The 15090-nt window shown below is 43.4% G+C and overlaps 1 protein-coding gene across 8 annotated transcripts in view; it reads left to right on the plus strand.

Annotated features, from left to right (window-relative positions):
• The first annotated feature begins 346 nt into the window (after positions 1–346).
• astn1 (astrotactin 1) overlaps positions 347–15090 on the plus strand; it is a 494478-nt gene continuing 479734 nt past the window's right edge. For 5 of the 8 annotated variants that reach the window (XM_024806024.2, XM_024806026.2, XM_024806027.2 and 2 more), the window contains exon 1: positions 348–794. In XM_024806024.2, coding sequence (XP_024661792.1) covers positions 488–794 — 307 coding nt within the window. In that variant the 5' untranslated portion in view covers positions 348–487. Of the gene's footprint in view, positions 795–15090 lie in introns of all 8 variants that reach the window. The other 3 variants (XM_024806025.2, XM_024806030.2, XM_024806023.2) reach the window with 2 other exon arrangements.

The following is a 15090-nucleotide window of genomic DNA, read 5'->3' on the forward strand; positions in this document are numbered from 1 at the left end:
TCATCTGCACCATCAGTTAGGCAATTATGCATGTACACTGAGGTCAGGCAAGCTTCTAAGGATGCTCTGTGGTGTCCTTGGAGATTATGTGCAAGTTTCTATGACAGGGCAAGCAGACAATTAAATTACAAATTATGTTTCTTTTACTGATGGGACCCTCGGGGCACCCTGGGTGGTTTGCTGTTAGTAATCTTTGCATAGCCATTACAGCCATTTGGACAGTTTGTCGATCAATTACAACAAAGGGGGTCAACAGCATTAAAACACTGCTACATTATCAGTGTTCAGCGGGAGTAGCACATGTACAACAAAATCCTGTGATTGATCATATGCGAGAAAGAAGAGGCGCTTGTTTCCCACACTGTGAGAGCCCGCCGATGTAGCACGCCCCCCATTCACTCTCTCTGGCGCTCTGTCGTCCGCCGGGTTGAGCGACTGAAGCTGCCTGGGAGAGAAACAGCGAGGAGGGGAGAGGAAACGGAGCGATATGGCGAGCATCAACATGGGGCCGAGACCGCTGCTGCTGCTGGAGCTGGCGTGGGCTCTCCTGGCCCTCCAAGCGGTTTACGTCCGATGTCTTAACGGCGATGAGGACCAGAGCCAGGACACCGAGTGCAAGATGAAGAGCGTCACCGTGTCGGCGCTGCCGTTTTTAAGAGAAAACGACCTGAGCATCATGCACAGTCCCTCGGCCTCTGAGCCCAAGCTTCTGTTCTCTGTTAGAAACGATTTTCCCGGGGACGTGGTGGTGGTGGACGACCTGGAAAACACAGAGCTCCCCTTTTTCGTCTTAGGTGAGTTTTTCTTTTTCCAACACGCTGCTGTGTGGTGTCATTAGCCGCCAATTAAGCGGATAAAACCCCGCTCGCTCTTTATTACTACACCGGAGCAGCTGTTTATTAGCTAGCGCCTGGCTACATACCATGGCTCCACTGGTTTGGGAAAATGTTATAGGCAGCATAGCAGCCCAAATATGTAGCTAATACGATTAGATCCGTTTTACGGGTCATAATTAGTCCGCCAGTGGTTGATAATTAGTCTGTTATTGATAGCGTAGTGAATCAACACTTAGCACTTGTTTTTGTATTATATTAGGCCGCACAGCACATGCGCATAAAAATAGAGTTTTGGGTTGTTTTTTTTTGTAATAAATAAAAACCATCATTAGAGTTGTTTAGGGAGCATCATTTTAATTTTCTGTATTATTGCTTGTGGGTATTTTACCCAGAGTGTGCACACGTGGTTCGGTTAGCTACATGTGTAGGAAACTGCTTGCTAGTTAAAACACTAGCAACAGCGCAGCCAAACTCCTCTTACACCACACTGTGCTGTACCTTTTAATTTGGTGTCTTTTTTGTAGTTACTTTTTGTTGCCCATTTCTTATGTTGTGTTACAGACAGTAGAATTTACGCCCGTCTTGTGAGTTTTCAAACTTTATTAAATAAGCTTCATCGAGATTTAGGCCAACCCAAGTTCATGTTAACTGGACATTATGCTTTGTTTCAGTAACACTGGGTTAGGCAGAGAGCGGCAAAGTTTGCAGTGAAGTTTGCTGGCCGCTGTCCATGGTGCTGAATCTCAGCGCTTCTTTACAGCGTCTGTTGCTGCGGCTGCCGGGGGCCAGCATATCCCCCCGCTGCATATTCAGGGGCTCCGTGTGAGCTGCAGCGTCACATTTGCACAGCGTTTTAGGTCCGCTCTGTTTCTGTTTGGTGAGGGTTTAAGTGTTGTTACTGGAGTCTCAACTGGTTTTGATGTGTCCCAAGTCAGAGAGCAACGGGAAACAGTGAGACAACATGTTAGTGTTGTGACTGTTGGATCAGTGGAGCTTTTTCTTGCCTGTGACACACTGATATGAGGTGTGAGCTTAAAATCGCAGTCTCACTCTATTTTATCTACGAAAAAATTGCAACAAAACGTATATAGGACAACATGTATTTAAATACTTCTTGAGATACTAGTAGTAATAGCGCAGTAATGCTTCAAGAACCAACGCATAAACTTAGAAAACCATAAAGGGTAAAGGAATGAATATTAATTATAACTTGATTTAACCACATTTAAGCTTGAAATGGATTGGTGGGGAAAAACAAGAAATGGTTTAAAACAAATAAATTACATTTGATCAAAAATATAAAGGTAAAGTAAGTATTTTTTAGATTATGTAATAGAATAGTTATTGTCATAACCATCTTTTTAATGAAGCCACTAAAATACATAGGAGCGATTGCTCTTTTGTGGAAGCTGACATGTTGTCTTGCCATCTTTACACAGTGGTCGACTGTTTTTTCTAATCACATTTGGCTATCGATCAGCCACATACTGTACGTAGTACGTGCTATAAGTTACTTTTAGATTAAAGATCACAAGTTGCTCTTTTAAAGTATATGTGACCATTTAACATTTGTACTTGTATATTTTCAATATCTCTGACTCACTATGTCTCCAGATAGCTGACAATGGGCCAGCTAATGTTAGACTCAAGAATCACACTTCCCCTCTGATAAAAAGTTTTATTACATTCAGAGTTTTTAGAGTTTCAGAAGTCAGAGCCACTTGAAAAAAAAAGTTTAGCTAGCACCTGCTAACAGCAGCAAAAACAGCTGCACTTACCAGGAGAAAAGTTCAGGATCTCCTCAAAAACTTACCTCGGTATTGCTGTCATCAGACAGAAGTGAGCCTCACTGACTCATCGACTCATATCAGATTCCTTTCACAAAGTTTTACAGCCTCTTCCAGAGTAAATAGATGACGACTCATACTGACAGCTGAGGTAAACAATGGACTGACAACCTATACTCACTACAGATGAACAACAACCAGAGTTTTTTGTCCTATATTGGCCACCATAGCTGGGATTATACATTTAATTTGGGAGGGGTAAGAAAACAGAATTCAGCCGAATGAAAAATGCTATCTGCTGAAATCTATTGGTGAGAGTTTACACACTGTACCTTAAAGTTTCTTAATTAAATCCTTCATATATATATATATATATATATATATATTAGAGATGGCACGATACCACTTTTTTATGTCCGATACCGATACCGATATCATAAATTTGGATATCTGCCGATACCAATATGAATCCGATATAGTGTTTTTTAATCAACAAAACTGTTTTTTAAAATATCTTGCTGCATTTTGCAAGTCTGCAAGTTCATACTCAAGTTTAAAACAACAACTACACTAAAGCTATTCTGTTATACCTGTATACAAAAAAAATATTTCATAGTTCAGCAATACCGATCAATCTAATAAACTTAGACCTACACCATCCTCCCTATTCTGGTATTTTAAAGAGTACTTAGCGTAAATATTAAGCAACCTAACTAATAGGGTTCCAACTCCCAGCAACAACAAAATTAAATAAATAAAAAATAGGGAACCACCCCTCACGCGCCACCTCATGATGCTTAATCGACGTAATCAACCTTAATTTGATGCAGTGTGAAAAAAAATGCACAGAAATCAATTATTTTTCAAGAAATATTAAATAGATTCAACATCTTTCTTCAACAAAATTGCAGACTGCACAGATGGTACCTTCCCAAAGTAAAAAGTACTATAGCTTACTAGGGTATATATATTAGACTTAATAGTCACTATGTACAGTAATTGACTTCTATTCATTTTACATCAAATTAAAACTTTGGGTGTCAGATAATTATTTATTAAAAGCTAGACATTTTAAATGAGAATAAGAAAGAAAAGTATGTCTTTGTGCCCCCTTTTCCCAGTTAATGCCCTATCGGCCCCCCTGGCTAAACTTTGCTAGATCCGCCCCTGCACAGTTACCAGCCGTCAGCTACCTAGAAAAAGATCCTGGTGTAGAAATTAATATTAAATAAATTCTAACAACAGCTTATCAAGCTTAAACGTGCTGCTGTTGTTCAGCCGCTGGTTTGCTCTTTCTGGCGCAAAGTGGACCAAAAACAAACGAGAGACAGACTCGCGACAGAAAAGCCGATCAGCTGATTTAAGCAGTTTCACGATTGAAGTAGCAGCCGGAGAGCGAGAGGCAGTCGCTTGTTAAGCTTAACGTGGGAATGCTTTACAAACATTCAGAGATGGACTTACACACTTGCTTTACTTCTCTCGGGGATAACTTTGTCGGAGATGAAATGCCAGGTTGCTAGCGAAGCTCCACATGCTATCCAGACCACCCATGCCACAGCCGCTCTATCACGTGATGCATACTGCTCCAACGTGCTAACGTTCTGAGGTGAGTTACGGCGTGTTGCAAGTTTTGTGAGGTGCTTTCGTGATATTTAATGGATCGGATTACATTTTTTATTTTTCTCCGATATCCGATCCAGTAATTTAGGTCAGTATCGGACCGATACCGATACCTAATATCGGATCGGTCCATCTCTAATATATATTAGGGGTGCAACGATACACAAAATTCACGGTTCGGTTCGGTTCAATACTTTGGTGTCACGGTTCGATATTTTTTCGATACAAAAAAAAATGTTCATGCCTTTTTAATTTGTCATTTATTAAATTTTCACGGCACATTCCGCACCACATCTCTGTGCGTTCATCATTTGTTTGAAGCCAGCTCACCTCCTGCAACTACTTTTCCGAGAATACACGCTTCTTTTATGGTTCGGACTCCTTCTGACATTTCTTGAGGTGGAGGAACATCACAGTAATTGCTTAAAGGAGCTTCTTCGACATCTTTAAGAGTTCTAAACAAATGTCTGTCCTCGTCCTGAAAATCTTATGTACGCAAACACGCGTTGCAACTTCTTATCTTGTGCCCGTTTTTTATTTTGACAGCGAATGCGCACCTGCGGACCACTTATGTGCAGCCCTGGTTATTTCGCTTGTCATATTGCAGCCACAGAAATTCTTTTGTCCATGAAACCATAAAGCTGCACTTTCTTTTTGCCTTATAGTCTGATTTGTCATAACTTTTCCGTTTTGTGGTAAACTTTTCTTTGGCTGTCACTTCTTCACCCTGACCTGTCTTATTTGGCTCAGCAGAACTAAAATATTGTGGCGAGCTCAGACAAGGAGGAGACGGAGGTGTCGTTTGGTCTTGCTTCCCGTGAGCTAGCCAGGGAGCACAGCCGTTTATTAACATCTGCAGAAGAACACTGCCGCTAGCTAACTGCTCAGCGCGGCAACAGCACAGCACAGCACAGCAACAACAACAACAACAACAACACACAGGGCGCCCTCTGACCCCGGAAGGACACACCGTCGCAGCGAGAGGGCGTCACCCGTCACTATGGCAACATAAACAAAACATAACTGTACAAACAGAACCCCGAACAGCCCTGGGGCCTGTTCTTCGTACCGCGCTAAGTGAGTTAGCTGGATGAGATTGTTGACGATTTCGCGTGATCCTGGATCGTTCGGTTCCCCGAAGCCCATCCGGGACTTGCTGTCATAGCAACAGAGCCGTAAGCGTAAACCTGCTGGGGAGCAGGTTTACTTTATGTAAACAGGATTAGATCGCGGCCACGCAGGTATGTCCGCGTCATTCATACGAAAGCAACAGCGATATTCCACCACTGTTTCACCATAAATAAATATTATCAATGTAACTAAAGATAATGCAGCACTTGATCCTGCAGCACTTGATCCTTTTATTGATTTCACACAGATACATACAGGTCATTCCCTAAAAAAGGGAAATGTACTATTAACATTCTATTACATGTATGTGATTATTACAGATGTAATTCATATTTCAGAGTAGTAATTGTAAATTACTTCGTGTAATCAAGATGAGAGACCACGGCTATAAAAGCGAAGGTGGATTTGGGAAGTCTGTCGCAGTCATATCCTGTCCGTTTACGCGAGCAGCCCATTGCGGAAGGTGCAAGATTGATAAGGAGAGTCCTCAGAATTCAGCGTATATTGCGGGACAGACAGGATCCTTTAGCTCAGCGCGACAGTGTGCTCATAGAGATATCGATTTTCCCGTGAGGGTATTATTCACTTAACCAACTTGTTGACGAGGGGGTGCAGGACCACCACCTGTCTTTTTTTTTGCTCTGCCCTTTTCTTGGTTGCTGTTATGAACAAACAAACAGAGTATTCCAGGGTCTCTTTCCAAGAGACGACAAGCAATATAAGTGATAAATATTACCATTCTGTAGAATATTCTTATATTTCACTTTTACTTGTTCCCATGTTCTAGTGGGTCCTGTTGTGGCTCTAATGTGAAAGGGGATATAATATAACATATTATAATATAATATAATGTAATATAATATTGGATAATATGGTGTGATATGATAAATCTACCCTACCGCCTACTGGTGTTGGCCAGAGGGGCCGATGGCGCAATATGGCAGCCTGGCTTCTGTCAGTCTGCCCCAGGGCAGCTGTGGCTACAACTGTAGCTGCCTCCACCAGTGTGTGAATGTGAGAGTGAATGAATAGTGGCATTGTAAAGCGCTTTGGGTGCCTTGAAAAGCGCTATATAAATCCACTCCATTATTATTGTTATTATTGAATTACTTACGAGTTTGATTTGTCAGCAACTTTCTGCCAGCCCTCTCTCCTTGCTTTTGCAGCCTTTGCAGTGTTCCCTTGCGTTTTAATTAAACTCTGAAACTCCTGAAATCCCTCACTCAAGAGTTCTTCCTCTGCTGCCGAAAAATACCGAGCGCGCTCCTTCGACATTTTCGCCGACCAATCAAAGGGTTGCCGATCAATGTTTCTACTATCGATGCGTAGCCCCTGTTGGGCCACCCAGTGATCTCACATTACTTCATCCAGCTATACTAATCGTCAACAACAGGTGTGTTCGGGGAACCGGAATAGCGAGCTCAGAGTTAGCGCGATGATTTGGTCTTGGATGTTTCATTTGATCTTGGATGTAGTAAGCGACGTACGAAGCACAGGGCCCTGATCCGCTACAATATATATCCTGCTGCTTTTACACACGCACTCACATAAGCTCAGCGATTCTCTGCGCGATCAACCTCTCACATGTTTAAGCTGCGGGTGATTTCACTTGTCATGTTTGCGTAGTAAGCTAACAATTAATAAGACAATGTCAGAGGAATTGGTGCGCAAATTATCATCACTCACCAATCAGTGCTGTCGCTCTCTATACACAGTGAAAGCAAAAAACAAGCGCAAATTCAAACGCGATTTCAATATGTCACATATTGACAGTGGCTCACCGATGCCAATGACATAATTACCCAGCTACATTTCCGAAAGAATGCAAAAGCATTGACATATATTTTTCCTTCCTACGATAGGCCGACGGGCAGGGCAGAGATAGATTTTGGTAGCCCGACTGGAAAAATCGCTAGCGGGCAGGCGATTTTGCGAGCCCTGTATCTGATTGAGGAATCACTCATGTTTGGAAAAGAGAGTTTATTACAGAGAAATGGCTCTTTCCAAAATAAAAGCTATACTATACGCTTCTTCTGGGCTATATTCTCAGCAGCATATTAAACATATCAGGTCCCCATAAGGAGAATCATGTATTTGTTGTGTTCCCACTAGTGCTGTCAGCGTAAATCTCGTTGAAATGACGTTAACGCCACAACACGGCAAATCTCCATTAACGAGCTACGGCGGATCGCCCGTGCATGGGGCTGGACGGCCAACATGTTAATGAGCAAACTGCGCTAACACACTAGCTCCCACCCATGTAATTGAGCATTGCGTGGCACATCCAACATACTGTTTTACTTTTGTCCATGACGCGCTTACCTTCAAGGTCATACGTCACATGAAAACCAAAATAGTTCCAAACGCCAGATCTGAATGAGGGTGCGGGAGGTTCAATTTGCCATGTTGCAAGGAGAGCTTAACTTCTGTCTCGCTAGCTTGCCCTGCGCTCAGTGAATCTGCGTTCAACTACTCCGCCTAGGCTGCACTGTCGAGCGCAGATCCACTGAGCGCTCAACACAGACAGCATCGTCAGAAGGAAAGTTGATAAAATAAATTAAAAATTTTGTATTGTTCGATACATATGCGTACCGAACCGAAAGCACTGTATCGAATGGTTCAAGATCAATACGAGTATCGTTGCACCCCTAATATATATATATATATATATATATATATATATATATATATATATATATATATATATATATATATATATATATAATCCTTCATATATACATCAACTTGTCAGTATCTTAAACCCTTAGATTACTAGATATATGACACTATTTATAAGATTTATAACATGCAGTCTACTAATTATTATAAAGCAGCACTTGTTAAGCCCTAGCACTAGCTGTTACGCTGTAAAAGCATTTCTTACCCGTGTGAGAGGTTATGAAATTGTCTTTTGAAAGTTTTACTTTTCTCAAATATGATGCTTCTCTACAGTGACTTGTTTTGATATCTTAATTTTGGTAAAACAGAAACATGTTTCTGACCATTTTTTAAAAAACTGACCAAAAAATCAGAAAGCTCCTTTGATTTAGCTTAAAAGTGGAACAAATAAACAGCCCTAAGAATGTGACAGTTGCTAATTAGTGACTATTTTCACTGTGTACTTTTTTTTCATAAATCCACTGATCTTTTAGTCTGTCACAAAATTGTGGAAAATGGCCAAGAGGTCCAAGGATGAGGTCTACCAATTGTTTAAAACTTTGGAGATTTTTATAATGACATAAACAGAGTAAAAAGAACACAATAGAATGTGAGATTCTATAAAAGCAAACTTTTGGGCAGTAGTTTTTTCTTTTTTCTCAAAAGTTAATGTGCCTATTTACTGTAGTACTACAGAGTTTGGAGAGTAGAGTATTTAAATGAGTTATACAGTGTGATTTAAGTTTACTGCGAATTGCGCTATAAAGTTGTGGAGTTGTAAAGTATTTTGTCTAGTATCAGTTATATCGTCAGTTATATCGTTATCGCAAATTTTCAAATGTATATCGTGATAAATATTTTTGGTCGTATCGCCCTGCTCTAATGGGTGGATGGCTCGTTGCCAAAGCTTTGGCTGTGTCCTGTCGCTCCTCACTGAGTTCCCAGTTATTGAGAGCCAAGCCCTGCAGATTTCTGTTCATAGTGATAGTTTGATCTAACAGACCAGCACTTAACTTAAATGCACTGAAATTAACTTAATTAAGGGGAGAGAGGGGAAGAATCCCAATGGAGGACGCAAGAGGACACATCTTATATTTGGCATAACGTGCAGCCAAATTACTTTTCAGTGAATGATGGGTTTGCAGTGTATCAGGTTTTTATACACATTTCTACACAGAGATCAGTCCATTAAACAAAACTGCAAAGACTACAATAGCCTCTGCATGTCTTTGCTGAGTAGTAGACACACTCCTTTGGAGTATCACAAATTGAGTTATGGGTTTTTTCTTTTGTTTGTATTTTTTTTCTCTTCTCTCAGAGCTATTAAATACCATATTGAAATTTCTGTAAGACAGCAGTCGTTACTGCTACGTGCTCCAGTCTTAATTTTGTAAGATTATTGGCTCAGTCTAACAATAGGTGATACATGTCTGTATGTGGTAAAATAATAATAACAACTTCATTAACACGTGGAAGGATCAGAATCTGACGGTACATACTGTTTTGTGTTTATTAGACACAGATATTAGATTTACCTAATAGAATCATTTGCAATAATGGAGTGCTTCTCCTGAGGTGACTGATTTAGCAAAAGAAAAACTGCCCAAACTTTTCAAGACACCCAAGTTCTCCTTCAGTAAGGACTCAGTAGTCCGAGACTTGGATTGGCTATTGGTCTGATACTGACCCCAAAAAAGCTGGATTGGGTATTGATGTTTATTATGTCACATGAAAGCAGCAGCTACTGGCAGAGCGAATGTAGCATGAAGGAAGCTAATATAAGATAAGCTAGAAGGGCATTTAATTGGTTTACCACTTGTTAGGAAGCTTGTACTGTACGGCATGGTGTTGTCCTCAACTGGATTAATCTTTTTTTTACTCCAACTCTTTGGCAGCTCCATAAACAAAGTGTGCGTGAGGAAGGGAAAGAAGAAAGAAAAACCACTATGTAGCATCTATGGCTCTCACAAAAACTAGACTAGTGCCTCTAGGTTAGATAACAACACCAATGTAGCTTTTATTTTTTAATCATATGTAACCTCACCCATCTACAAATTTGTAGATATATTTATTTAAAAACATTTTTTACAAAGTTGTCTATATTTACCCTGACGTCATCATACACATAACAAAACGAGTACTAAGAACCTCACAGTGTGGATTCCATCTTTTAAATTTAAGACTGGTAAATTTAAGACTGGTAATGCGGCTTTTTAACTGGTATCTGGCATCTTTAGCAAATCAGAACTGCATAATGCAACTAGAATTACCACTGTGGGCTGACTCAGTTGTATTTATCAGTGCCTCAGAAAGCACTACTAAAAATTCCATGGGTGTTTTAATTACTGCGCACATATGAACATAGGGAATAGCTCTTGAAGCTCCCTAATGGTAGTATTATTGATATTTACACCACGAGGCTGCCGTGGCTCTTTAAATGAACTATTTAGACTATTGAAAGGAATAATTAATACAACACTTATGATTTAAATAAGGTTAAGACAAATGCACAGCACAACAGATCTCTGACATTTCCTCACATAGTTTTCTGCTGTGGGACAGAAAACTTTTAATGAAAATTCACACTGGGGAAACCCACACAAATCCAGATTTGTTATGCAAGTAGGGGCACTGCTACTCAAACAGACTGGAGCAGCTGGAGCTGCTGGTTCTATTATATATTTTGGTTTAATGTTTCTTTTGTTTGTTGCTTTTTTTCTTTGCTGTTTGACAACCTCCCCATCCCTTTGTAGAAAAAGATGGGTGTCCACTTTAAACTACAAACCACAATTCTCACTCACTCGCTCATTGTATCCGTGTCTTCTCAGGAAACAAAAGCAAGCCGAGCCAACATTGTGTGGCTGTGCTGATAAAAAATAACAGTGACTGGACAACATGTGTGGCTGAATGCTGTTTCAGTGGAACCTCTAAATTTTTGACTAGCTGCTGTCTGGTTTCCATTTGTCATGTCACTCCAGCCTTCATTATGCTGTTGAGTCTTCCATTTGAAGGTGGTGCACAGCTCATCTCAGCAAATTTTTACAGAATTCGTGCGAGCCATTGTGCAGGATGTTGGCATGTGCAAGGCTGGCTGCGGGCAAGCATACAACGTGGGAAACTTGGATAACATTAATAACAAGATTAAAACTAGGGCTGGGCGATGTGGCCTAAAATCCATATCACGGTATAATTTGAAGCATGTGCGGTAACGATATATATCGCGATATATTCTTTTCTTCTGTATAACGTATTTTACACTCTATAAAGTACACTTAAAATCCTTTAATTTTCTCAAAAATCGACAGTGCCCCTTATGTATGAATTCTGGTTGTGCTTAGAGCAGGGCGATATGACCAAAAATATTTATCACGATATACATTTGAAAATTTGTGATAACGATATAACTGACGATATAATTGACACTAGACAAAATACTTTACAACTCCACAACTTTATTAGTGAAAAAAACCCCACCAATGTATTTTCACTTAAACAAGCAGCTGTTTTTTATGTGCATTAAAGTTATATAAACTTTAACAGTGCAAATTCCTCGTTGACAGTTCAACCAAAAGGCATTTCCAGTGGAAACTGGCCGACATATCCTCAGCATAACCATGTATAATATCCACAAAACTTAAAAAGAGGTTATACACACACAATACGGTAATATTATGTTGAAGCACAGTACGTATCACTCCGCGAGGCGGCTGCCTAATATAGCCCTAATGCTCCGACAATCCATCAAGTGGTGCGGGTTCGTAGCTTAGCAAAGTTGTACTAAAACATTTGACAGATTTTTGAGCGCCATATAAAATCGTTTCGAGGTCAGTAAACACAACCAGAGTTCATACATAAGGCACACGGGATTATAGGGGGCACTGTCGATTTTCAGAAAAATCAAAGGATTGATTTTAAGTGTGCCGTATTTTCCTTTTTTTTTTTTTTTTTTTTTTTTTGCCTGTCCCGTTTGGCTCTTTTGCCATCAGAATTAGTGTCTAAAGGCAAAGAAAGATGCCCAATGGATTTACTTTACCAAATTGACCATCCCAGCCTTGCCGTAATGGTCCATTTGATTCACCTTTTATTGTTCATTTTATTTTCACTTACTGAATACGGGACAGACTTGACTGGGGGAAAGAAGGGGAGAAAGAAAGAGGGAAAGAGAAACAGCTGAGAAGAGGGACGGGGGAGAAGGGCAAAAAACAAAAACCAACAGAACGGGCAGAGAAAAAAAATGCATATATCAATCACCTGGGTCACCTGAGAAAGAAAAAAGAAAACAAGCAGAAGAGAACAAGAGTAATAGAATAAACAACATCACGATGATATATGGGAATATGAAAGTAAATACTAAATATTAAACATTATTGTGCAGCACATAAGATCAACAGAACACAGTGTGCTTTGAGGTAGGAGCCAAAAAGGGTGTAGTTTGTGGGTGTGATCACCCGTGTGTACACCTGTGAGCATGGACGCGCTTGTTTTTTTTTAAAAAGGTTCCTTCATGTAATGATCTGCCAGAGGGTGTGGGGGGGCCACAGCCCCGTCCTCCAGGGCATGAAGCAGGTATGGAGGAGATCAAAACTCCAGACATCCAGAGGCCCCCAGAACACAAGAGACCAAGGAAGACCAACAGAGGGGCAGCCGCGCCACTGTCCCAGAAAGAGCTGAGGAGAGTCCCAGATGAGGGGTCACTCAGCAGCCGCGGAGCAGAAGCCAGGGGGAGTTGCAGTGACGCGCCCGTGAGCTCCGCCGGCAGCCAGCCGTGCCTGAGTGACTGAGCCCCAGGCCGAGAGGCCGGGGGCACCCCACCTCCGAAGTGGCCCGAGCGAGCCCCAGGCTCCAGGCCCCGATAAGCGGACACAAAGAACCACCAACGCACCGATGTCTGAGGGAGTCCGCCACTGGCAGGGGAAGTGGTGGTAGGGGGAGATAGGCCTCCAAACCTTGGAGGGCCTAAGATGTCCCCAGAGAGGTGGCGCCTGACACCCAACCTGACATATAGACACAGAAATACAGGCACACACAGATACAAACATCCATTCCCACCCTCATGCTCTCATATGCACTTACTCCACACTCAACCAACGTGGAGACAGACATAAAGAGACGCTGTACACACGATCACACTCCCCAAGCGTACTCTACAAACCGGGTCTAGGTGCCCTTGCCCCTGGAGGGGGGAACTGCACCCAGACCCAGGTGGTGTTACCCTTTTCCCTGCGGTGGGGGGAGGCAGACCGCCCCGACTCCGCAGCAGCAGGGAGGCCCCACACTCCAGACCGCAGTCGGACGGCCAACTCCTTCTCCTAGCCCCCCCGCTCCAGCAGGTCGCAGAGAATGGGGGTGAGAGAAGACTCCAAACCTCCCTCCACCCGCTCATTGTAGTGTTGATGCATGTGTGTTCTAAGGTGCATTTAAAACCCAGGAGGGCATGGAGCTACCTGCCAGAGAGCAGCAGGTAAGCGCATAGTCCCTCCTGCTAGCCCTCAATGTCTACGTGTATTTAACATTGAGAGGTGGGCAACAACGCCAGGGGTGGGGTGTACACCCTGATGGTACTTTGGATTCCGTGTATCGTGCCCACCCCCAAGATCCTATATGTATGTGTAATGAGAGTGTGAGTAATGTGAATGTCTAAGTTGTGGGATAAAATTGAGGCAGAGGCAGCCAGAAGGGGACGGGGGGGGGGGGGGGGGGGGGGGGGGAGGTAGCCTCCTCTGCACCCTGGTGACATACCCCTACTCCAAGGCCCTGCATGTGTGGGTGGTTGTGGTGGAGCGGGAAGAGGGGGGCAGCTGGAGATGGGGAGGGAAGGAAGGGAGGGGCGGTGACCCCTCCCTGGGGCCAGCTCCCCCGCAGACCCCAGTAGGCACCCCCATACTCCGCGACCCGCCAGGGAAAGGGGGCCCAGGCCCATCCAGACCGGGGCCCAGCGCAGCAGCGCCCCCCCGGCCCCACAGAGCCCGGGACAGTCCACCCAACCCCACCACAGAGAAAACTGCACCCACCCCACCATCCACTCATCTTCCAGACTACATAAGACAATAAACACCCAGGCTGAGATCTTCCTCCACCTCTCCTGTATCTCCCCCTCCTGCAGAGAGATCCCCTGAGGAGAGGAAAGCTCCTGCAAGATGTGACAATCTTCCCCACCAGTTGAAGAGCCCCCCAGGTGGCTCGATGCACCGGCGGCACCCTGCTCCAGGGCTGGGCCCCCATGCACCCACCCGCCCACAACCCCGGCAACACACCAACCAGGACCCAAGCCCCCGAGGCCCGGCCCGGGCCCCAGCCCAGAGACGGAGCGCCCCCAGAACCTCACGCCCATCCCGGACCCACCCAGGGGCAGCCAGGCTACCAGGTCAGTAACCCACGTCCGTCAGCACAGACCCTCCCCTAGCCCCGCTGCACGCAGCCGCGAGGAAACAGTCACCTGAGAGCCAACAGAGCCCCTAACCGGACATGACCGCTACCCCGGGTTGAGCCCCCCAAGGAAGATGCCTCCGGGGAACCCCCCGACGCCCTAAGCCTGTCCCTACCCCCACACCACTCACAACAGTGAAGGCGGGACCAAACTATGACCCCCCACCCCCACTAGGTGATGGAGCTGATCAAAGGAGCCCAGAGCAATTGATCTGATGTGGTGGCAGAGGCTGTATCAAGACTAATGTAACCTAATAGATAATTCCTATATTGGTTAGAATTAAGATTATTTTTATTTTTCCAGTTCATGAGGACTGTTTTCTTGGCTATGCAAGAAAACGCAAGTGCGCCGTATTTTCCAAACAACACGGTAATAACGACGGCCCGCTAGCATGCGCTACCAAAAATAGTGCTTTGTTGTGTATCTGACGGACGAAAGCTAAACCAGTTCCACACCACTGAAGTTGCAGCATTTTACAAACCAATCCTGGTTCATCTGTTTCATTTAACGATCCACTTTCGCCCTTCTCATTCTGCGTCGCCACCATGTGCATATGTAAAAATAGGCACTGTGCATGCGCGTTTTACCCACATTCTATCGTGATATTTCATTTTCCTCTCATTGCCCAAAA

This window comes from Maylandia zebra, linkage group LG18, assembly GCF_041146795.1.
Source record: "Maylandia zebra isolate NMK-2024a linkage group LG18, Mzebra_GT3a, whole genome shotgun sequence".
In the NCBI taxonomy this organism is placed as follows: Eukaryota; Metazoa; Chordata; class Actinopteri; order Cichliformes; family Cichlidae; genus Maylandia; species Maylandia zebra.